This window comes from Pyrgilauda ruficollis, unplaced genomic scaffold, assembly GCF_017590135.1.
Source record: "Pyrgilauda ruficollis isolate IOZ18807 unplaced genomic scaffold, ASM1759013v1 scaffold21, whole genome shotgun sequence".
In the NCBI taxonomy this organism is placed as follows: domain Eukaryota; kingdom Metazoa; phylum Chordata; class Aves; order Passeriformes; family Passeridae; genus Pyrgilauda; species Pyrgilauda ruficollis.
The window spans coordinates 6,585,292-6,607,285 of record NW_024520318.1 but is presented as its reverse complement, the minus strand read 5'-3'; the positions used below and the strand labels follow the sequence as shown (position 1 = coordinate 6,607,285).

The window sequence follows — 21,994 nt, the reverse complement described above, 5'->3', positions numbered from 1 at the left end:
TGTTTTTGTACCAAAGCTATAATGGAGACATATCACTTTAAAACACTTCCAAAATGTGCAGAAGTGCAACAATAGCACTGACCTCAGCGAGCGAGGTCACACCCAGGCTGCTTCCTGTTTTCTTCTTGGGGAGACCAGAGGCCCTGAGCATGGGAGAGCTCTCTTTGCATCTGCCTGGAGGTCGGAAATCAGAGTGGCAATTAATTCCTTCTGACAAAATGAACATATAAAAATCTTAAGGAGGATATTCAGTTAGGATTTCCAGGCTTGTTTTCTAAATTGTAACCATTTTTTTGAGGAAATAACTCATTATTTTCTTACTTAACTGATGTGTGTAAGATGTTCTGCAGTTAGTGCACTCCTCAAAACATACATTAAAGATAAAGGAGGGAGATGCACTGAAGAGGTTTGAGAGGAGAGATAAGGCCAAGGTACACGATGGGGCAATTATAGCCCTTACATACTGTTATTTCAACTTATCCCAGCATTATTCTCCTGGGATTCAAGCATTACTTGACCAGTATAAAAGCTCCTTGCTTTGTTGTCTTTGTTTGTTGATGCAGTACTGCTACAAGTCAGAACAAAGAAGGCTTGGGAGAATGGATAGCTGGAAAGGTCTTTGAGAAACAAAGGAGAGGCACCATAGGGCCAAGGTGTAGTAAAAAAAGCCATTAAATGTTTCATTTTCCTCAGTGCAGAGCTGGGTGTATGTGTGGTTCTCAAACAGCTCTACCACAGAAAATACATTATGTAAAATTCCACCTGAAATAGTTGCTATATGTGAAGGTATGTAACTGCAGCACAGTATTAATGCATTTACTTTAAATTATTATTGTGCAGGCAGAGATTTCACTTGATGTAAGGCATTGCCCACTGTGTCCAAGTTTGTAGATTTTGAATGTCAAATCTATTCTCTTCAGTCTGTAAGAGAGAGAACCTCTTTTTGTTCTTCTGTATTCATGGCTTTGGGGAGACATAAATGACTGGGCAAAGCTGCCAAAGTCTTGTTTAGTGTCACTAAATGAAGCAGTGTTTAATCAAAATCTCCTCTGGCACATCCTGAATATGTAAAATGTTGGTCTGTGTGTGCTGGCAGGGCTCAGCTTCAGAGCCAGAACCCATTGTCCACAGCCTGAGTGTCTGAGTTACCTTGAGAGAGCTGGAGTATTTCTTGGTGTCTTTCCCCTGTGTTTATGAAGTGCTATAGTTAGCATTCCTTATGTTTAGCCACCTGTGTGATCACTGGTAGGGATGATCACGTAAAAGCCATGTGGAGCCTCCTTTCTCCTCTTGCCTGTTTTTCACTTTGAGATCTTGCTGCATAGGAGTTGAAAACCTGAGGTTGATACGTGTAGGTAAGCACTTGGTTCTAAAGGATTTGTTTTTTTGATACAAATTGAAATTCTTAAATAACTGTCTGGTAGTTCTTAAGAATCCAGTCAAACAGACTGTTCTTTCTGCAGTCCCTTTAACCTCTATATATTTGGCACGAAAATAGCAAACCTTTGTTGTGGGGAGAGGCATATTTACACTTCTCTAGTAACTTTCAGAGAAAATCATGTTTTTCCAGCCACAAGGTTTTGAATCTGCAAGTTGCAGAGAGAGTACTTTGGAGACAAGGCCTTGGGGTAATTTGTCACTGCCTGCCTGCATAAGGAAGAATTAAACTCTTAGCAAATGATGCTGCTACTGAATCAGGAATAGTGTAAGGAGTAATTTATCTGTGGAGCGCTCAAGCCTGGCAGTGGCTTTCTTGGCACTGGATACACTGTGGAATCTGACTTAGGTAATACCTTGCCTTGGGAGGCGCTTTATTTTGGTATCAGTAAATTCACTTGTACAGGTCTGCTGAGAGGAATTGCACCGAGGTGCAGTTCAGCCTACAAATGGCTGAGGGCGAGGATGTGCCTCCCTGGCTGCACCAAGTCCCTGCTCTCATCGGCTCCCTGTGCTGCTGCTTCTGATGGAAGCATCTCGGCTCCTTGGCTCCATTTCCTGCTGGTTTGGGTGTCCTGCAGTGGCACCCCTGGCTACAGACGGTGCTAAAAGGTTCTTCCCTGTCCTGTTGCTCTTCCCCTCGAGGCCTCAGCAGGTGGAACTGTTCATAGTACATCGTGCACATCGTGAGTTGTATTTGAAGAGAGGCATCTAAGGTGCTGCCTCTGAGTGCTGAAAAGCAGATACCACGAGTATTCGCTGCATCTGAGCAAACTCAGAATATTTTTTGTTTGATTCAACATTTATTAAAACTGTGAATAAGTCAGGGAAGTAGGCATCACATTAGCCCTAGTCTCCTGAGATGGCGGGAGGAATCCTCACTCACTCTTTCTACCAATACAAGAGCTGATGGCTTTGCTGAGTATATGACCAAGCAAGATAAGTTGGGCTCCTGGGGAAATTCATATTTGGAATAAAGATTTTTCCAGGCTGTGAGGCTGCACTCCTTCCAGGCTGTGGTATTTTGATCTTGGAGGGGAGAGTGAACAGGCATCGTCCTCTGTAACCTAGTATGGGTTGGTGATGAATCCACTGAGGTTTTCAGTAGTTCGTATGAGGAAAAGTCTGCAACACAGTGATCACCTCTGCTCTTGGCAATCCTTGTAAGCCCTGCCAAAGCAGTCCCAGCATTTAATCTGATAAAACCCAAGTTGTTTACCTGATGCCTGGTAGCACACTTCAAGGTTGTGGTGGTGTCTTGCTTCTCTGCAGTCAGGACAGGTTTGTAGGATGCAGCCTCTGCTTTGCCAGTGCTGCCAAGCATCTCAGTTCTGAGTTCTTGTGTGCTTCACTGCTCACCTCACTGGCAGGCTTAGAAACAATATTACAACAAGTAAATTTAGTCTGGGTAATGGTCTTTACACATAACTACCTCTCTTTAACTGTACTGCTGGAGCATCAGAAGTATTAAAACACACACAGATGCATCCACGAGTTCCAAGCTTCCAAGCATGTGCTTATCTTCCTGTGTTGGAGTTGTGAGTCTGGTGACATCAGTAAGATGCTCCCACAGGAGTTTGACAGGAGTTCAGAGATGCTGCTTGCAGAGTTAGTGTGAATCTGGAAGTGCATCCAGGAGAGCTTCCTCCCTACCCACTCAATTTCTGTAGCTTCCTGCGGGCACATGAAAATAGTGCTTGAAAAAAAAGGAAAAATCCCAAGTGGAAGCATCTTTCTCCCAGTTCTGCTGAACACTTAATGGTGGGGGATGATCTGAGCACACAGGCCTTTGCATTGGGAGCTGCTGCCAGGCAGTGCAACACTGTTGGATACACTTCAATTTAATAGCTGAACTGCACTTTGTTTACTGTGGTATCTTGGTGTTTATACATAGCTTAATATCTCAGAGTTAGTTGTTCAAATGCTGTGTACTGGAAAGGAACTTCAATGCTTAAAGCTAGAGTGAGCCAGTTCTAGAGTGAACCTGGGTTTTGTGGAAGTGTGTGCTGGTTTGGAGGCAGCTCTCTGCTCGTTGAGGTGTAGCTTGACCTTGAACCACTGACACATTTCTGCTGAGCAGTAATGCTGAAGGCTTTGCAGGTTTAGGGCATGCTGCTGCTGCTAGGGCTTTTCCACTGCTAAAAGTTTCTTTCAAAAATACGAAGGATCATTATCCTTTTATTCACTTCAGAATTATTTTTAAACTAAAGACATGTGGGTGAGTGAGAAGGCTTCTGGAGTCTGTCCATGTAGGAATTTGGAGAAGTGTAACACAATTTAAAGTTGTGAAGTTTAGCAGCTGTGAGCTGCTGGTGAAGCTTGGTGCAGAAATGGCATTAGTGGTGAACAGTGCTGAGATGAGTGACATTAATTAACATTAACATTATGTGCAGAATTGCCACTGATGGTCTGTGAATGCCAGTGCAGTGCTACAACCTGTTCTCAACTCTGCTCACAGCTTTACTTATGAATAGAAAAATACCCTAACTTGGTGTGCTTGTGACTGGCCATGCGTGCTTCCAGTTGTGAGTAATGTCACTTTCTTTATGATCAGTAATTCTCAGTGAGAATTTGAAGTCTACATTCTGAAGACAGAATTTGACTGTCTACAGAGCACTGAAGTGTGTGGCACAGCACAGGGCAGAAGCTGACGTCCCTTCCCAGAAAATTAGATATTCATCAACTTCCCTGTTAGGAATCTTCATCTCCTGTTAAAAATAGCACACAAGACTACTAAGCATTGGCTGGCTGGCTTCAGACCTTTGAGACCATTGTTTTGTCTGTGTTACCTTTGAGTAGGTTCTGGAATAAAAAGGGGAAATCATACTGAAAAGGTTAATTTGGCACTGTCAGAACTGAAAGTGGGGCTATGTTTCATAGAGGTATCCCCATTAAAGGCATTAAGGTTGTAATTAAACTCGATAGCCTGTAAAGGTATGTGATTAATGTATGTGCTGAAGTCATGTTTTTAATGCTTAATCTTTAAAATTGGACACGAGTGTTGATGGCTTGTATGTTATGCCTGCTGTGCATTCAGCAGAGTTAAATAGTCTGGGCTGTTGAAAAGGAGCACACTAGGAAATGGAGAACTATCCTCAAGAATTCCCATATGAATTACAGCATCTTTGTTGTTGATCAGAGCACAGGTTTAAGGAAGGGAAATGTGTGAACCTCTCAGTTTGCTTACATGTAGCTGGAAATACTAGTTAGAGCTGAGTCACTGACCCTCTCACTGCTGGGGAGGTATTTTGATTTGGAGGTGATCCAACTTAATGTGTGTTTGTGAGTTGGTTCTGCAATGGACTTGAAGCAATACCTGTGGGAAGCACAGAGATTGAAAGGAAGTAGATGGATAATTAGTGAAGATACTTTTCTTCTTGAGAAGCAATAAACTTCGTAGCTCTCAAACACTTGTATAAACTGTTAGTCCAAGGATGATTATTTTATTACAAATTGCTTTGAACCAAAACTTCTCTTTTAAATCTATGAGTGTGGTGTTTTATAGATGGAAAAAACCTTTCCAGAGTCTGTGTTTTAGAGCACATCACTAGTGAACTGCAGAGAACCAATAGCCAGACCAAATAAAGGGGTTTCCCTAGTGGTCCACAACTTTCCAGACACACTGTGACCTTTTTTTCTCTGGTTTTTGGCCATTTTTCAGTGAACTAAATAGGAAACATAGACTAATGTTTTGAATAGGTTCTTCTTCCTGCTTCTTTTCCTTCCTTCCTCAGTTTTCATTCTGTGAGCAGTAGTCTGACTTGTCTGTCTTCTTCTACAAGCTAGAAGTGTTTTGGCTTTTTATTTAATGTCATGGGACCACCATCATCACCTTTCTGGTGTGCATTTTCTGTCAGGAAAAAATTACAAATAAGTGCCTGGCTTGTCTGTGAGCAATTTACTTGCTGATGTTGCTTTCACTGCAAGGATTTTGAAGTCTCCATGTGTGTGAATAGATTTAAGAGGTCTCTAGTGGTGTTTGACTGCACTGCTGTGCTGGAGATAAAAAACCTGAAAATTGATCTGAGGAAACTTTGTTCAACACACTGAAAAAAATCAAACACAAAAATCTGATTTGAAAAAAACAACTTACTAACCTGAAAGTGTGCCTGCATGTGGTCTTATTGTTAATTGATCTTTTTATTAAGTTTGCTTGGAGTGCTCATTCAGATGACAACTGCTTTAGGGAACAGAGGGCTGTATCAGCACAAGCACAGCTTTAGGGAGGGTTTGGTTTTTGCTATCCCTTCTCACTCTGTGGGTGCTTTTGAAATGAAAAGTTCATTGTATTTTGCCCGAAAAAAAATATGAGGAAAAAAAGTGGAGATAATCTGTTATTTCAGCTGTAGTCTAGGATTCAAAAATTTAACGTTTAATTAAAACCAGGTCTGCCCTGGGTGTCCTGTGCAAGGCGCCTGTATCACAGCCCCGTGAGCCCAGGGGTGAATTCTGGGGGCACCTGCAGCCTCTGCTCTGTGTCGCATCCTGGGCCACAGACTGACAGATTTCTGGGCGGGGGGCAGGGAGCTGCTACAAAACAGGTTTATAAAGTACGGTGGGTGGTTCTGTTGACAGTTGCTTTTATATTCAAAATAGACTTCACTTAATTCTGCTTCTCGTGGTAATTCAGGAATTGAAATCACTTAGGTCTTGCCAAATTCATTAACATGGTGTACTAAAGAGAACGTCTATTTGGAAGCCTTTCTAAAAGCAGAATAAAAAAATACATACAGATTCTTAGGTTTTTTTTGTTATGTTTTTAAAGAGGAGAAAAATAACTTTCAGTATCTCTTTCTTCCCTCTTCTTGGCAGGTTTTCTTCACCAGTGGAGCGTGAGAAATAGAGGCTGAAGAAGATGAGTGAGCTGGAGCAGTTACGGCAGGAGGCAGAGCAGCTGCGAAACCAAATCAGAGTAAGAATTGTGAATTGCTTATTTTCCATGATAAAGCTCCTCCTTTATGGGAACAAACTGTAAAGATCTTCTCCTTTATGGGAACAAACTGTAAAGATCTGTCAGTTGTTCCTGTTTAACTTGTGTAGAGTTTAAAATATTTTCAGAATATTTGAGTAAAAATCAGAAAAGCCATTGGTATATTGAAGTAAATTCATAATACTTCTTGAACAAAATGTTTTATTTCCTGTTGAAGTTTGCTGAGTTTTGGTACTAGGGGAGTATGTGTTTCTGCAAGTTTTATGTTCTGGGTTTCTAGAAACAGAAGGGAGCAGCAAACTTGTAGAACCTAGGCATGACAAGTTTGGCTTCAGGGTCTTAGAAGAGCTTGGTCCTGGGCTAAAAGTGACCCCTGAGAAGCCTGAGGTTAAAGCAGGGAGTGTGAGAGAGCCTTCCAGAATGGATGTCATTTCTACAAGCACTGTTTCTTGGCTTCCTGTTGAGTTTATTTTTATTAAATGCTGATGCCCCCATACAGGCTATTTTTTTGCTGTATTTACTCAGCGAAGATAAACCAAGTATGAGCTGTCATGCCCAAAGTTAGTTTCCAGGAATCTTTTGCAACATGCATTTATATGTCAGTGATGCAGTTTTCAGTAAAGTATAATAAGGATCTTCAAAGTCTATTTTTCATCAAAATTTTCAAAGCATGAAACATTCATAAATCTGATTTATATGGGAAAGGTGTATTTGCAAACATTCCTATCAGTGAAGAGTACAGGTTTCTTGGAATATGCTGCATGCACAGAGGCTGTTTTTAGCATGGCATGTGCTGGCAGCAGTTGTGTGGTGTCTCCTGTGAGGTGTGAGGCTGCTGGTGGTGTCAGCCGTGTGCTGAGCACACTTGGTGTGTCAGGGCTGTGCTGGGGCAGGTGCTGCTCATTCTGGGCCATCCAGGGATGCCTCTGTGTCCTGTTCTCAGCTCACACACTGTGGAAACACAAGGTGGGGCTCAGGCAGTGCTGTGGCACTGTGTGCCCCTTCCAACAGCTCTGTACAGAGCACAAATTATTTTTTGCTTAAAAAAAATTTTTTTTTATTCTAACTTAAGCTTTATTACAAAATTGTACTGCTAAATGGGATACATAATTTTTCAGTTCTTCTCTGTGTAAAGACTTTATGCTGTGTAAAGACTTTATCATGATGTTATGTTGAGGGGAGCCAGTCTTTGTTCAGTCTTGGTAATCAGTGAGTCTGGTTTTATGCAAAACTGCTATGCTGTGTAAAGACTTTATCATGATGTTATGTTGAGGGGAGCCAGTTAAGTCTTTGTTCAGTCTTGGTAATCAGCGAGTCTGGTTTTATGCAAAACTGTGGGAGGAAAGAGCTACCAGGCAAGTTAGAGGGCTTAGACTGTGCTGCAGGAATGTTTGCTTGTTTTTTAGGTTTTGGAGCACAGAAATTTGATGGACTCTTGGGTAATGGCTCCATTTTGTGGCTTTAGGACGATGTAACATTTCCTTTGTAAATCTACCACCCAAACTTGTAACTGGTCGATCAGCTGTGGCTGAGTAACCATGGTTGTATTGCCTTTGGAGTCCCTTGGCTCAGCAGTGGCATTTGGTGATTGCATCTTGGCATCTGGGTGCAGGCTTGGATACCTTGTGCTTAATTCTAACTTCAGATCCATAGGCAATTAAAAATGCTTCTGATGATTTAATGTCCATGAAACTTTCTGACCAAATAATTCAATTTCATATTTATAGAGATGGCTACTTACCTTGCTTATTAAATCATTGCATAGTTTTTGTTTGTGATGGGTAAGAGGATAGATACAGGATCTAAAAAATGAGAGGCTTTAAGTGTCAGGAATATCTATGAGGATGATTATTTTCAGGAATTATTTTTGATGCACTCCTAAAAAGAGATGAAGTCACTAGCAGCATTTGATGTTTTATGTATAGCTACCATTTTTCTGTCTTAGTTGTTGACAGCTCTTGGGTTTTGTCTGATATTTCCTCTAACAGTATAGTCACAGAAAATCCCCTTTGTGCCTAGAAGTGAGGTCCAGATGAGATTGTACCTCACAGCATCCTGAGGTGTAGAAGCTGCAGAGCTGTTGATTCCCCAATGGACTTCAGTCTGCAATATTTTATAAGTGTTTCATGACTGCTAATTTTATTTTTGCAGTATCTAGTTGATGTGGGCATCTCCCTGTGCAGCTGGAGCTCTGGTGTGTGCACAGACAATGCACAGCCTGAGACTGCAGGAATCTGTAGTGCAGGAAGGTGGAACACTGAACAATGAATTGTCAGATATCTGTCAGATGACTTGATGATTAAAGTTAATTCCTAGTTCTGTCTGTCATGAAGTTCCCATGTGATATGTGTGTCCTCACTGTGAGAACTGAAAGTGAGGATAATGATTTTTAGAAGTGCTGCTTACATGGCACAGTGTCATTCAAACCAGAAATTTTGGACAAATAACAGTATATTTTAAAAAGTACAAGTAGCTGGGGGTGAGAACTGCAACCTGAAGTGTGCTCTGGGGAAGTCTGGGTCCTGCACACTGATCAAGCACTTAAATTTTTCTCACAAATTTTGCGTTGTCTTGTTGCATGAACTGACAAAAATCTGTAATTACATAAAGGAGCTTTTTTATGTTTTGACACTAATGATTATGTTATGATGATGCATATGTAGAAATACAGTTTCAAGGTAAGAGTTAAAATAGCCTGTTGAAACTCTCCTTTCCTGCAATTTTGCCAATTGTATGTCAAATATTAGACAGCCTCAAATATAGGAGTTGCTAATAGCTTGCTCTTAAATAGAAAAAATGCTTTGTTTAATTCAGACTGCATTCAGAATTCATTTTATGTTGAACATTTTCAACTATTTCAGGACCATTAAACAAGTAGTCATTTAAAATCCAGTGTGTTTCTTCCTGTGGATGAAATAAGTCCTTAGTGCTAAGGGATTTGCTGCTTTGGTATTTTAAACCCCTCCTGATTCCAGACGTCAACATTTTATAAATATTTCTACAGTTCAGACATTATAAAAATAAGTTGAGATGACTTAATCTACTCTCAGGCTTGCTTTTTGGGAGGAGAGCTATAAAGGGTGGTCAAAATAAACATGCACTTAAGAAATGATAAAGTTGCAATGTCAAGTAACTCTCAAGCAAGAGCTTGAAGAAGCTTGAGGATCCCAGCCTGATTGTGTTGAGGCAGTTCCAAAATGTGCAAGCAAATGTTTCTGTTCCTGCTCACAGAGGGACAGACTGACCAATCTGCACAGACTGCACTTTGGAGGGACACACAAAGTGCTGGTGAAGAGGCACCATTGTTTTTGGGTGGCCGCTTCAGTGGTTGCACGAGGTGGAGAAATTTCCAGGAGTTGAGGGCGTTCTGTGGCTGCTCCTGGTGATGGTTTTAACTTCAGTTTGTGCTGCACTGCTCCTGCCTGACTTCAAGGCAGTTTAAGCCATTTTCTCAGGAGGAGGTGCTGCCATGCCTGGTTCTGTGTCCTGGGAAGGGGCCCTGAGCTCAGGAGAGCAGTGCAGTCTCAGCTGTGACTAAACCAGCTCTTGCACAGTCTGTGTTGCAGGTGAGGCTCAGTGGAGCTCTCCTGTGCCAGGGGTTCAGTCTGGGGCTCTGAATTATGCAAATGGAAGTCAAGTCTGTTTTCTAGGTCAGGTTGAATCATGTGCAGGAAACAAGTCCTGTGTCCATAGAGTCTGAGATAAGGAAAAACCATGGAGTGTCAGTGTGGAGATCTGGGCACCACCCATTCCATGAAATGGGTGAGGGTGTAACTGGGCCATTTTTTCCCTTTCAATTTGTGTCAAGTACATCATCACTGAGCTGTGGTAATCCTGCTGTCTGTCCTGCTCCCAGATCCTGCTCTCCCAGCCAGCAGGAGGGTTAATCTGTGCAAGAGCCTCATGTGGCACAGAGCTTGCTAATCCTGTGTAATATGTGGTTGCTTTTCCAGGTGGATCAGTTCTTCCCTTGTGCTCAGCACACCCTGAGCAAGCACATCCACCCCAGGGAAGGAGTACAGGGAAAAGGGTAGGCACTGGGACTTCAGGATGGCTCCAAATGCCTTTGAATCCCATAGTCTGTAGAAAGGGAGATTCAAAGGCTGCTGGGGCATGGCCTTTCTTAAGTCCCTCTTCCTCCACTACCCCTCGTTGTGTGCCATTGCTTTTTAGATTCCTTGCACAATAAAACACATTAGGGTGACAGAAGGAACATTGGCGTGTCAGTTGGTGGTGGTGTGTGGCTTTGAGTGTCTTGAAATTTAGCTCAAGAGTTACTTTTCCTTTAGACCCTCTCAGTTGATGCTCAGTGTTGCCTTTCCAATTCAGCTTGTTCCATTTTTTGTTTCAGGATGCCAGGAAAGCCTGTAGTGACACAACTCTTGCTCAGGTACGTTTCTGTTCTTTGTGTAGGCTGTTTCTTGAGAGATAAAAAAATAAAAAGATCAGTTTGTGACTCCAGCGTGTTCCTGTTCAGTAACTGAAAGAATAAAGTGAAAGAAGCCTTTGGAAATGTACAGTGTGTTTGTTTAGTTTTAAATAACTGTATAAAGCCTCACTAAAAAAAACCAAATAAACAAAACAGAAAAACAGTCAACCCCCCCCTCACTATTATAATGGATCCTGCTTCCAGTTTACCTTTTAAGTAGAGTATGTTTATTGTGTTAAATATATTTAGAAATATTTAAATAAACATCTTTTGGAGGTTTTTTGGAAACAGAATTATTTTGCGTATAAAGTTCTACCATGCTTTAAAAAGTAACAGTGTAATGAATACTGGAGCATTTTATTTCATTTGATTAAATTGAAAACTTTGAGATTTAATAATATGAAGTAGTCTTAGTATAATGTACAAGTATTTTAAAAGAGCTTCCTGAAGTTTCATTGTAGCCACTGTGAAGTGTGTTATGTCTCTGTAAAATCTGTTTGTGTCGGCGTTGCTGGGTGTACACCAGTATCTTATTTTTTAATGGATTTGTTGTGTGCCAAGATAGATAATATTCTATCAAAGTTCAAATGTATTTTTGTTTCCTTGTGCACTAAAAATAGTTCCCAGTATCTCAGGGGTTTGTTTTGTTTATTTTTAGATCACAACAAGTCTGGACTCCGTGGGTCGAATCCAAATGCGAACCCGGCGCACGCTCAGAGGTCACTTAGCCAAAATCTACGCCATGCACTGGGGATCCGACTCCAGGTGTGTACAGGGAGCCTTGGAGCTGCCAGGGACGGGCTGGGGATCCCACTGGCACCTCCAGTTTCATGTCAGGCCCTGGAGCCCCGTGGAGTGCTGCTGGTGCCTTGCAGGGCATCACAGACCAGCACTGGTGGGGTTCAGAGAACTTTGCCTGTTCTTGCCGTGGGCATTTTGCTTTCTCCTTCTTTCAATTTTCAGTTAAGTTTTTGAGTCTGTTTAAGCAAGAAAGAGTATGTGATGAAGCATTTTTTTTGGAATGTTGGATTTTGTGTGTTCCAAAATGTTGGATATTTATGTAACTTCTGTGGTAGGGATTTAATAACTTTATTGACAAATTTTTATTTAATTGAAAAGAAGATAATTTTGTACATAGTGGGAAAAGTAACTTGGAGTTTTGTTTTGCTGCCTTTAGAGCAGCTGATGGTGAGATGTAAACACTGCCTTGTGCTCTGCTCTGTATTGTCTCCTCCAGAGAGGAATTAATCTAGAATCTCTTCTCAATATTTATTTTTGCCTAAATTCCTTATTTGCTTTTGTGTAACTCTGTAGTTACATGAATAATGAAAGCAGTTGTGGAGAGAGTTCATAAAATGTGTTTTTAGTAAGTTGTTTGCTTGTGTTAATTTTCAGTCATGAGTCCCCATGGGATTCCTCAGTCAGGTGATATGGAGATGTAGATCTTTGCAGACTTTTCCCAACAAATGCACCCCATCAATAAAATGAAAAAGCAGAGGGTAATAAAGAAATTACGAAACTTCTGAATCTCTTGACAATCATGCATGATGTATGTCTATTTTTAGATTTTTTTTGTTTGCTTTATATTAACATATTTTATTTTGTGTTCATATTTAGGCTACTAGTCAGTGCTTCTCAAGATGGAAAATTAATTATTTGGGATAGTTATACAACAAATAAGGTAGATATTTATAATCCTTATCAATAATTCATATATAAGTTGTATATAAGTGTTTGAATGAGCTTGTTTCTGTCTTTTACTATGGCTGCAGGTCAAAAATCTAAAGTAGTCTTTCTCGTTCAGACAATCTCTTTTGTTCCTTTCATGGCTGGCTGAGCACTAGTGATGTGTTGTAGGTTGTGTCTCTGAAGCAATAGTTAATTACATAATAACATGTAACATTTTCACTTTTACTTGCCTAGTGCAGTAGCCAGAGCTCTGGGCCTGTGTGCTGTTGCTTCTAAAACGAACTTGGTTTTTGAATTATAGAAATACACAACCTCATAATTTACAAGAGTGCTTTGGGTTTGAGGACAGAGGAAGGAGAAGGAAGAAAAGCAGCTGTTAGGGAAAAGCTTAGGTAGTGTGGAGTGGAGCTTTTCTTCTGTAAACCATGCAGTCTCCATGGGGACAGCCATCCTGTCTAACAACCTGTAGTTAAAGATGTAAAAAAGTTGGACAGAGAAATCTTAACTAGAATAAACGAAGATTGTGAATGTTTAAGTTCACAATAGCTTTGCAATGAGATAACGTACTGAAGATGTGTAAATCTGCCCTGCAGATACTGCTGGTATCTCACCCAGCAGCTGTGGGTGTGTAAAATGCAGTGAGCATTGTGATGGGTCATGAACCCAAACACTGGTGCTGGGGGTGCCCCGTGGCCCTGGTGTTTGTGCCCTGACCCAGGAGTGTCTCTGCAGATGCACGCCATCCCCCTGAGGTCCTCCTGGGTGATGACCTGTGCCTACGCTCCCTCCGGCAACTACGTGGCCTGCGGAGGCTTGGACAACATCTGCTCCATCTACAACCTGAAAACCAGGGAGGGCAACGTGCGAGTGAGCCGCGAGCTGCCGGGGCACACAGGTCAGCTGCTTCACCTGCTGTTACTGCACCGGGGAAACAGCCCTGCAGGGCAGGGCACTGCTTGTGGGGGAGAGCTTGGATGCTGTTCTTGCATTTCAACCTTCAGTCATTGCTCCTGGGTCAAACCCTTACACAGCTGTTTTGTTTTTAGGATACTTGTCCTGTTGTCGCTTCCTAGATGACAACCAAATTGTCACTAGCTCAGGAGACACCACTTGGTGAGTTTTTGAGCTGAGCTGGCCTTCCCCCACTTCTTCTTTCTTCCTTTTTTTTTTCTTCTCTCCAGTGCCTTAATTTGTATTTAAAATTTGGACTCTGAAATAATGACAGACGTTGTGTTAACTTCATCTGCAGTGCTTTGTGGGATATTGAAACTGGCCAGCAGACCACCACGTTCACTGGGCACACTGGAGATGTGATGAGCCTCTCCCTGAGTCCAGACATGAGGACTTTTGTCTCGGGCGCCTGCGATGCCTCCTCGAAGCTTTGGGATATCCGCGATGGGATGTGCAGGCAGTCGTTCACAGGGCACGTGTCAGACATTAATGCAGTTTGTGTAAGTGATCCTCCTCTTTTCACGTGGGAAGAAAGGGGGAGGATAAAGGCTACATTTGCATGAATTCAGCTTAGAGTCTACTGAGCTGCCTTGATTTAAAATCAATTAGTTGGGATAGAGAATGTTAAATTGTATGTAACATGTGTAATAACTTACAATCTACTTTGTAACTGAATTATTATTGCCATTGTCTGTGATGCACTGCGCTGTTCCTGGAATAGTTTCGCCTGTGTTTTTATTCAGTAACTGAGACATGACTTTTTTTAAGAAGTAAAGAATGGACTAGGGAAGCTTTTTGGAGTATGGCAATGTGTTAAAAACTGAAAATTATAGATAAATGCAATATACTGAGAGGGTGCAACAGAGCCAAGCATCCTCATCTTAAGGTTTTTTTGTTGAACAAAAAGAGCTTTCAGTGAAGTATTTTGGAAGGCAATTAAAATCAGTATTGATATTGAATATTCCCTGGAATAAAATGGTAATATTTAGAAACTGGATTATATTTCCCCTCTGTCATAGTAACACTATGTTCTGATCTGCAATATCCAGGCTCTGGTAAATAGAGAAAGAAGTCTAAGTTGAAGCTGCATCTGTTTTTGATAAACATGAAAAATTGTTAAGGCTGAGAAAATACCAAACACATGACCAGTACAAAAATGTAGTTCCTATACTTAGACCTGGACCCTGAGATGTGCTGGGCTCTCTCCATTCCCATTTCAATCAATATTGCTGTTCAGAGAATAACTCACATTTGGAGTAGATTTTTTTAGGAAATTGACTTGCTTGTTTGCAGTCTTCTGTCTTGGCTGAGCCAGCCTGGCTGACCAGCTCAGGATGGAACACTGTGTTCCACTTCAGCCAGGATGTGCAGAGCTGGGGTTTGCTTCATTTTGTAGGAGTCAGTGGCATCCCCTGTGACTGCTCTTACAGCACACACAGGAACTGCCTGGCTGTAATTCCAGTCACTCAGGTGTCCCTGGTGCTGTTCCAGAGGTGTTCCCTTGCATAGCTGTGTACGTGCATTTTCCAACATGCAGACGCTTGTTTAAAATAAACCATTCTGCCTTTGCCTAGTAAAACAATCCTGTGCTGTTCAGCTGACCATGACCAGTGTACATTTTCAGTGTTGAACTCCTGTGTCTGTTCCCACCTTGCAGTTTTTCCCCAACGGCCACGCGTTCGCCACCGGCTCTGACGACGCCACGTGCCGGCTGTTCGACCTGCGCGCGGACCAGGAGCTGATGATGTACTCGCACGACAACATCATCTGCGGCATCACCTCCGTCGCCTTCTCCAAGAGCGGGCGCCTCCTGCTCGCGGGCTACGACGACTTCAACTGCAACGTGTGGGACACCCTCAAAGGGGAGAGGGCAGGTGAGGACACGGCTGTTGGCAGCCCTGCACGGCCAAAATCCGTGCAGAACGCAGAGCCAGGGCCGTGCTGGTGCTGATGATGTGGATCTGCTTGATTCCTTTTAGTGCTGTTTTCTCTTGAAGTGGCATCCTTTTATTGCATTTGTGTCGTGGTTTGGAAAGACAGGTGTCTGCTGAGGAAGGCAGGAGACTCCCCTGAAATGGAAAACGTAAACCTCCTTCCTCGGAGTTGTTATACATTTGAAATTAAGGGGGGCTCTCAGGCAAAGATATGGGAACAGGAATAACAGTTCTTTATTAGGGAAGAAAATAAAAACAAGATAAACAATGCAGTAAATCAAAACAACACTGAGTCAGAATACAACCTGCCACCCTGTTGGTCAGGGTGTTGGTAGCAGTTCAATTGGAAATGTGGCTGCAGTCCCCCTGCAGTGTCAGATGTGGCTGTGTTGGAGCAGTGATCCTGTAGAAGGGTGTAGTCTTCCTCTGAAGATCCAGTGGAAAAGGCAGCTGCTCCGCTGGGAAATCCAGTGGAAGGGCTGTTCTGGTGTCCCAGAATCTCAGATTATATCCAGTTAGGAATGCTTGGTTCCTCCTTCTGGGTGGGGCATCTCACAGTGGGATGCTGTAATTTTATCAGTCATGCAGTGACACTCAGTGGCCCATTAACAGATGATACCTCCCTGGAGGGAGGATGGATTGTGGAAGAGATAAGGAAAACTGCCTAATTAACAGAAGATAACTGCCACACCTCTGACAGATGGCAAATAGAATACACATTGCTTGGCAATCTAGGACAATTTGGTTGTGTCTTCCAGAAGTTGCACTGCATTTCAGTTCCATCTCCGTGGTGTGAGCAGTAAATGAGTCAGGAGAACAGGCCTTTCTTGGGCTTTACAGATCTGTGTGCTGGGAGATCCCAGCTCTTGAGGCTTAGGAATGCCCTCCAAAATTGCATCTACAGAAAACGTATTTCACTGAAGTGTATGGAATTAAGTAGTGAAAAATTACACGTTTGCATTGTATTTTGCACCCATGGCAGTAATGCAGCTGTAGCAACAGGAGTCTTTTGGCTTTGCATTCTCTGATGTTGGGAGAAAGTGGAAATTACTGGTCCTTGGATCAGTCACTTTTGTCAGGACACAGCTTGTTTTATAGCACAGCTAGTTCATTCTCACTTCTTACAGTAACTTAAATGCTTGGGCCTGGTTCAGTTCTGAACGTCAGTTCTGCTGTTCAGACTGTAAATAAATCCTTTTCCTTAGTTCTACTACACCTGGATAGGAACCTTGGGAGAGCAGACAAGGGCAAGAAGACTTAGAGAGAAAACAGAACCAAAGCAGAAGAGAGGCAGGCTAGCACTGCTCTTCCATTTGTCACAATATATGGGGGATTTGTAATTCCTAGGGTTTGCCAAACTTGGGAAACTCAAGGTAGTTAATATAGGAAACATCACACTGAATTTTGGGAGTGCTCGATGGCTGAAATTGTGCACAGCACTGTAGAAAACAGGGAAGAACCAGCAGAGAGCCTGATTAAGGAAGACATCTGTGGAACAGAAAGAAGTCGTAAGGGCAGAGAGAAAAATGGAGGCAATATTGTGTGTAGATATTTTTACATACCTTATTGTTGGGTTTTTTTATAAGGCTGTTACAGTCTATGTGGTTCCTCAGAGTAAAGACAAAAAGGAGATTTAAGATCTTGCATTGCATCTTTTTTAGTACACTTAAGGCTTTCTTGGGAGAGCAGAGTAACAACTGAAGTCCTTGACATCTTGCAGACACTAAACTTCCATTGCTTCTTCTTTTCTAGGTGTCCTGGCTGGCCATGACAACCGTGTCAGCTGTTTAGGTGTTACTGATGACGGCATGGCTGTAGCTACAGGGTCTTGGGACAGTTTTCTCAGAATCTGGAATTAACTGGGAGCCAAACATGTACATTCTCCATTTGAGATCTGGAGAGATCAATGCTGCAGCCTATAGCTGTGAAATAACATTTCTACCTTGTATTTGCAGGTGAAGTTTTTCTATTCACTGATTATTACACAAAAAGGCTTTCTGTAAACTAGAAAAAAAATCAAGTGAAGAAATAGGGGAGGGGGGAAGAAATCACTGACTTTTTAAAAGGGGCCAGCACACATAATCATGGTGACCGACAAACTAAGAGCCAGTCTTTTTGTTATTGGTGGTTTGGTTAGATTGTCCTTGAAGGGTTTTTGCTTGTGCTCAGTCTGCTAATCCTGTACTTTTTTTTGTACATAACAGAATATACACATTATAGCAGCCAATCATGTAACATTTGTCTGTATGTAAAGAAATATGTTTGCATTTTTTATGGAACTACATTTATAGCTTTGCTTTTAACCAGAGATGTCACTTCTGAGTTTTGTAGTGGGTGAACTAGATTGCTGTTTTAAATGTTTTTGTGAATTTACTGTAGATAAAGTGAAGCCAATGGTATGTATGTGTTTTTTATAATGGAAGGCATTTGAATTTTTTTTCAAGGCCCTGGAGACTCCCAGTTAATACCTACCGCCTTATTCACTCACTTCTTGACCTGCTTGCCTATTTTTGATCAGGGGGGTTCTTCCTTCAAGCCAGTGGTTCCTGGTTCATCCGTTGGCAGTCATGACCTCCAGACACCAAGGAGTTAATGCCAGGTAGACTTGCACCAACAGCAGAAATAATTGGAAAATAAAGTAAATCCAGACATTTTAGCTTCCTCCCTGCAGGTTTGTGCATCAGTTATTCCGTGCAGTCCGTGGGTACAGAAGCCAAGTGGCCGAGTGCTGTGGCCAGTTCGGCTCTGGCCAAACGTGTGGGTTTGGCTCCTAACAAGCTCCAGCTGATCTGCACTCACAGTGACTTGGCTGCTGCTCAGAGCCCAGAGCAGTGTGTGCAGAGATTGCTCATTCCACACCAACTGAGAAATTCAGGAGGACTTTGCTTAAATTCCTAAAGAGGATTGAACTCTGCAGTTAATTGCTTGTAATTCCCCTCCAGATTCAGGGGTTGCCAAAGAACACCACAGCCAAAAGTGCTTGTTGTTAGTTCTGTGCAGTGTGAATTACCAAAGGAATTGTGTAACTTAACTGCACCTGTGTGACCCCTGAAAACTTCCAGCATAACCTTGAGGATGTGTGCTTGTTTTGTGTGCTCACTGAGGGCTGTGCCATGGGGGTTTCATGATGCCAGATGTTCTGCAGCTCCAACACCGTAAATGGCCATTTCTGCTCCTTTCCTGATTTGATTCTGATTTTGATGTCAGTTGCTTAGAAATGTCACCAAGTACAGTTCAGTGCAGAGACAGGAAAATCATGTGACTGATGTCCATTTGAAACTGCCCAGGGAGGTTGCTTAACTTTTTGGTGCCTGGCAGCATGTCTGCACTCACAGTGGATGTTCCCTTGGGAATCTGAATATCTGTGGCTATTCTGGAATGGGGGATTAAGTCTATTGGCTCCTCTTAAGTGACTTACTTTAAAGATAACCTGAATTTTAAATCACCAGGTTGGAAGATGATGTTAGTCGTCAGTCATTGGAACTGATGGGGAGTCTGGGTGTCTCTGGGCCAGGTAGGGAAGAGAAGGACCCAGAATCCTGTAGTACATCCACATGGATTTCTGGCTGAGATGACTTTGGTCAAGTTTTTGACATTTTTTAATCCTAAATTTCAGTACTTCCAGACTGTGCCTGTAAACTCGCCATGTCTGTAATGGTGAAGGTGCCAATAAATGTACCAGTCAATCACAGTAAATTCACTTTAAAATAAGAAAAAGGCGCTCTTATACTGGAGAAGGAACATTTCCTAACAGCAGCCTGTGGTGTAGGACCAAAATCCCACTGTATTGTGTCTCACAGGAATTCTTCAGTGTTTTGCTTTGTGATCTGTCTGCATTTATAGAACTGTTATGGAATTCTTGTAACTCTCTTAAGTGAGCAGCTCTTTGGGATCTTGCAGACTCAGTTTATTTTTTAGTGGTGCACTTGATTATTTTTTTTAACTCACAGCTGCCTTGAGTGAATCATTCTGGAAATTTGTTACTAAGGAATTTTAAGAAAATATTCTTTTTCTAAAAAAATTCTTTTCCATAGAAGTGTGTTTTGAACCAATTTCCTAGTCAACACCTTTGCCGAAACAGGTGCCATTTTTACATTCTGGTATTAAAACTGGTTTCTACTTGTGAAACTCCAAAACAAATTTTACAGCTGTATATAACTTTTCTTACCAGTTCAGGTAGCCTGTAACAGTGGTAATGGCTCTTGTACAGGTATTACTGCAAATAACTTCACTGTCATTGTTGGATGGCTGTTGCCTCTTGGATTCAGCTGCTTTTAAAATAAATCCTAAGGAATGCCAACTACTTGCTGAGGTGTCCAACGGCATCACAGAGCTGTGCCTGCCTCTACTCCTCGCTCACCCCAGGTCTGAGGGGCTCTGCTGTCAGCACACGAGACCTGGGAGAAGCCTGAGCACCGCGGGGGAGTCGGCGTCTGGTGCGGTTTGGAGCCTGTGGGAAGCCTGTGATAGATCTGCCCAGGTGATGTTTGCTGTTCCACTACTGCCTGGCTGTGGGTTGTTTTTCAAGCCTGCAGATTTCAGTACCACAGGTACTGTGTGATGCCACAGAACGACTCAGGCTGTGGCATTCCCTTCTTGAAATGGCTGGTAGGGACTTCTCGAGGTCAGTGCCCCAGCTAAAGTGGTGGTGGCTTTTATGGTAAAAGCTCAAACTCCTCCTAAAAGAAGGAAGGTATTAAAATGACCCTTGATAGGTTTTACCCCGGCTTTGAATTTCAAAGAAACTGGTGTGTGCCTGCAGTTGATGTGGGCCCAGGTGTGCAGCTTGTGTGACTCTGCACCATGGCAGCAAACTTGCAGCAGGTCTTGCAGCATGAGTGGGCACATCTTCACTGGCTTTAAAAGTTTGTAGCCAGACTACATCGTTAGCTGAATTTGAAATAAGTTGTTATTACAGAACTGGAGTAACCAAGAGCATTGTGCCAAACAGTGGCAGAGCAACTCTTGCCCAGCCTCTCTTCTAAAGGCAGTCTGTTACGGCTTGGGAAGCAGAACCATGTGCTTGATGTAACAAGGTTTATTTTATTCTGGTAGAGTTTGTCAGCATTTTCTAATGTGATCTAACTTTCCAATAGAGAGTTCTCCCTTCAGGCAAGTGCCCAGCCTGGGCTTGTTCCCATGTAGCCTTGGATGGCTGTTCATTGGTGGAGAAAGCAGTCTGAGATCCTGGAAACCACAGAAAGCTGCTGTGGCTTCGTGCTGTTTGCTCATGCACTTCAGCAATGGGGCCTGGTTCCATCTGTCTGCAGCCCTTTTCCTTGCAAACACTGCTGTCTGCTGTGCTGAACTGCAGATCCATGGCAGTGCTGCCAGAGCCGACAGCTCGTGGTTTGACAGGATTTGTACCACTCCAAAGGCAACTTGCATTCAAGAGGCTTTTCCTGCCCCAGGACATGGCCTGACCTTGCCTTGGCAAAGCTGAGCTGGAGCAGCAGCAGGTCTCAGTGTGTCCTCACTGGGGTGGAAGTAGTTGACTCCTTCCTTCAGTTGTGTAACCGCTCATCCCTTGATGAAGTTCACATTAATTGTTTAAGATGGAATGAAAACATTGTGAAAACATTCCCAGAGTTGTAGTCTGTCCTCTCTGGGGACACTGTCACCTCCACTAGGTTTAGTGCTGTGCTTTAAGATGTTGGTGAGAGTTTTGGCTAATCGGACTAGTTGGTATCAATGGTTGTGTAGCAGAATGGCTGGTTTTGAGATAGCATTTCCTGTCCAAGTACTTAGCATGGGTTGATGGTGCACTGTGTATCCAGTACTCTGGCATGCATGCTGGTCACACTCCTACACTTCAGAGGCACCAGAGCCTTTTATCCAATTGCTGGTTATGTAAAATACATGCAGAATGTTAATGCAGTGTTGTTATGGTAAATGTGTGAACAGTGTTACTAATTGATATAACTGATAACAGATTACATGTGCCTGACATTCTTATACCACACAGTATGTTTAGGTTTTAACTAATAAGGACTTCGGTGGATAGTCTTAGGTATTTCAAGCCTTTGTTTTACTTACACAATGGTGCTCTCTTTGTGTTTTTCTTTTTTTTTTTTTTTTTTTAATAAAAGCATCTGAACACTTGTAGTACATATTACATCCAAAGGAGTCCAAAGCAAAGTGCTTCTAAACATGCTTAATTTTACTTTGCCTTTAGTTCCCAGCATCTCTCATCAGCTTTTTTTTTTTGTTTTTACTTGTTGCTGACTACTTTGGAAAACTTTGGTAATGTTACCAATTATGAAGTGATTCTGCACTGCCTTTGGATTATGTATGTATTCAGAAACAGTCTTAAAGCTTTTATTTAAGCTATTAAAAAACCAGGGACTTGTGCCATTTGTTCTTTAACAGTGCTGTTGTAAAAAGACTTCCCTGTGACAAAAAAATCACTTGCTATGAACTTTGTTTATAGCTTTTTTTTCCACGATGGATCTTTTTCTTTGTATTTGTACAGTGGCTCAGTGAAAGATGTTGCCATGAGTTGATATTGTAACCAATAAACAAGTGCTTTTAACCAGCCTGGCTCAGCTGTCAGTGTTGTATTAGAGCAGCCCCTGGCCTCAAAGTGTCCCTGGGGTGGGGATTGGAGCAGTCCCAGAGCAGCAG

General features: G+C 42.3%; 1 protein-coding gene across 5 annotated transcripts in view; it reads left to right on the top strand.

Annotated features, from left to right (window-relative positions):
* The window catches only part of GNB4 (G protein subunit beta 4), a 30,803-nt gene extending 8,898 nt beyond the window's left edge, over positions 1 to 21,905 (top strand). For 4 of the 5 annotated variants that reach the window (XM_041467654.1, XM_041467658.1, XM_041467656.1 and 1 more), the window contains exons 2-10: positions 6,250 to 6,349; positions 10,719 to 10,757; positions 11,455 to 11,561; positions 12,414 to 12,477; positions 13,218 to 13,380; positions 13,532 to 13,598; positions 13,735 to 13,936; positions 15,094 to 15,310; positions 17,123 to 21,905. In XM_041467654.1, the coding sequence (XP_041323588.1) occupies positions 6,293 to 6,349; positions 10,719 to 10,757; positions 11,455 to 11,561; positions 12,414 to 12,477; positions 13,218 to 13,380; positions 13,532 to 13,598; positions 13,735 to 13,936; positions 15,094 to 15,310; positions 17,123 to 17,229 (1,023 nt within the window). In that variant the 5' untranslated portion in view covers positions 6,250 to 6,292 and the 3' untranslated portion in view covers positions 17,230 to 21,905. Of the gene's footprint in view, positions 1 to 6,249; positions 6,350 to 10,718; positions 10,758 to 11,454; positions 11,562 to 12,413; positions 12,478 to 13,217; positions 13,381 to 13,531; positions 13,599 to 13,734; positions 13,937 to 15,093; positions 15,311 to 17,122 lie in introns of those variants that run through there. The other variant, XM_041467659.1, reaches the window with a different exon arrangement.
* Positions 21,906 to 21,994: the final 89 nt, after the last annotated feature.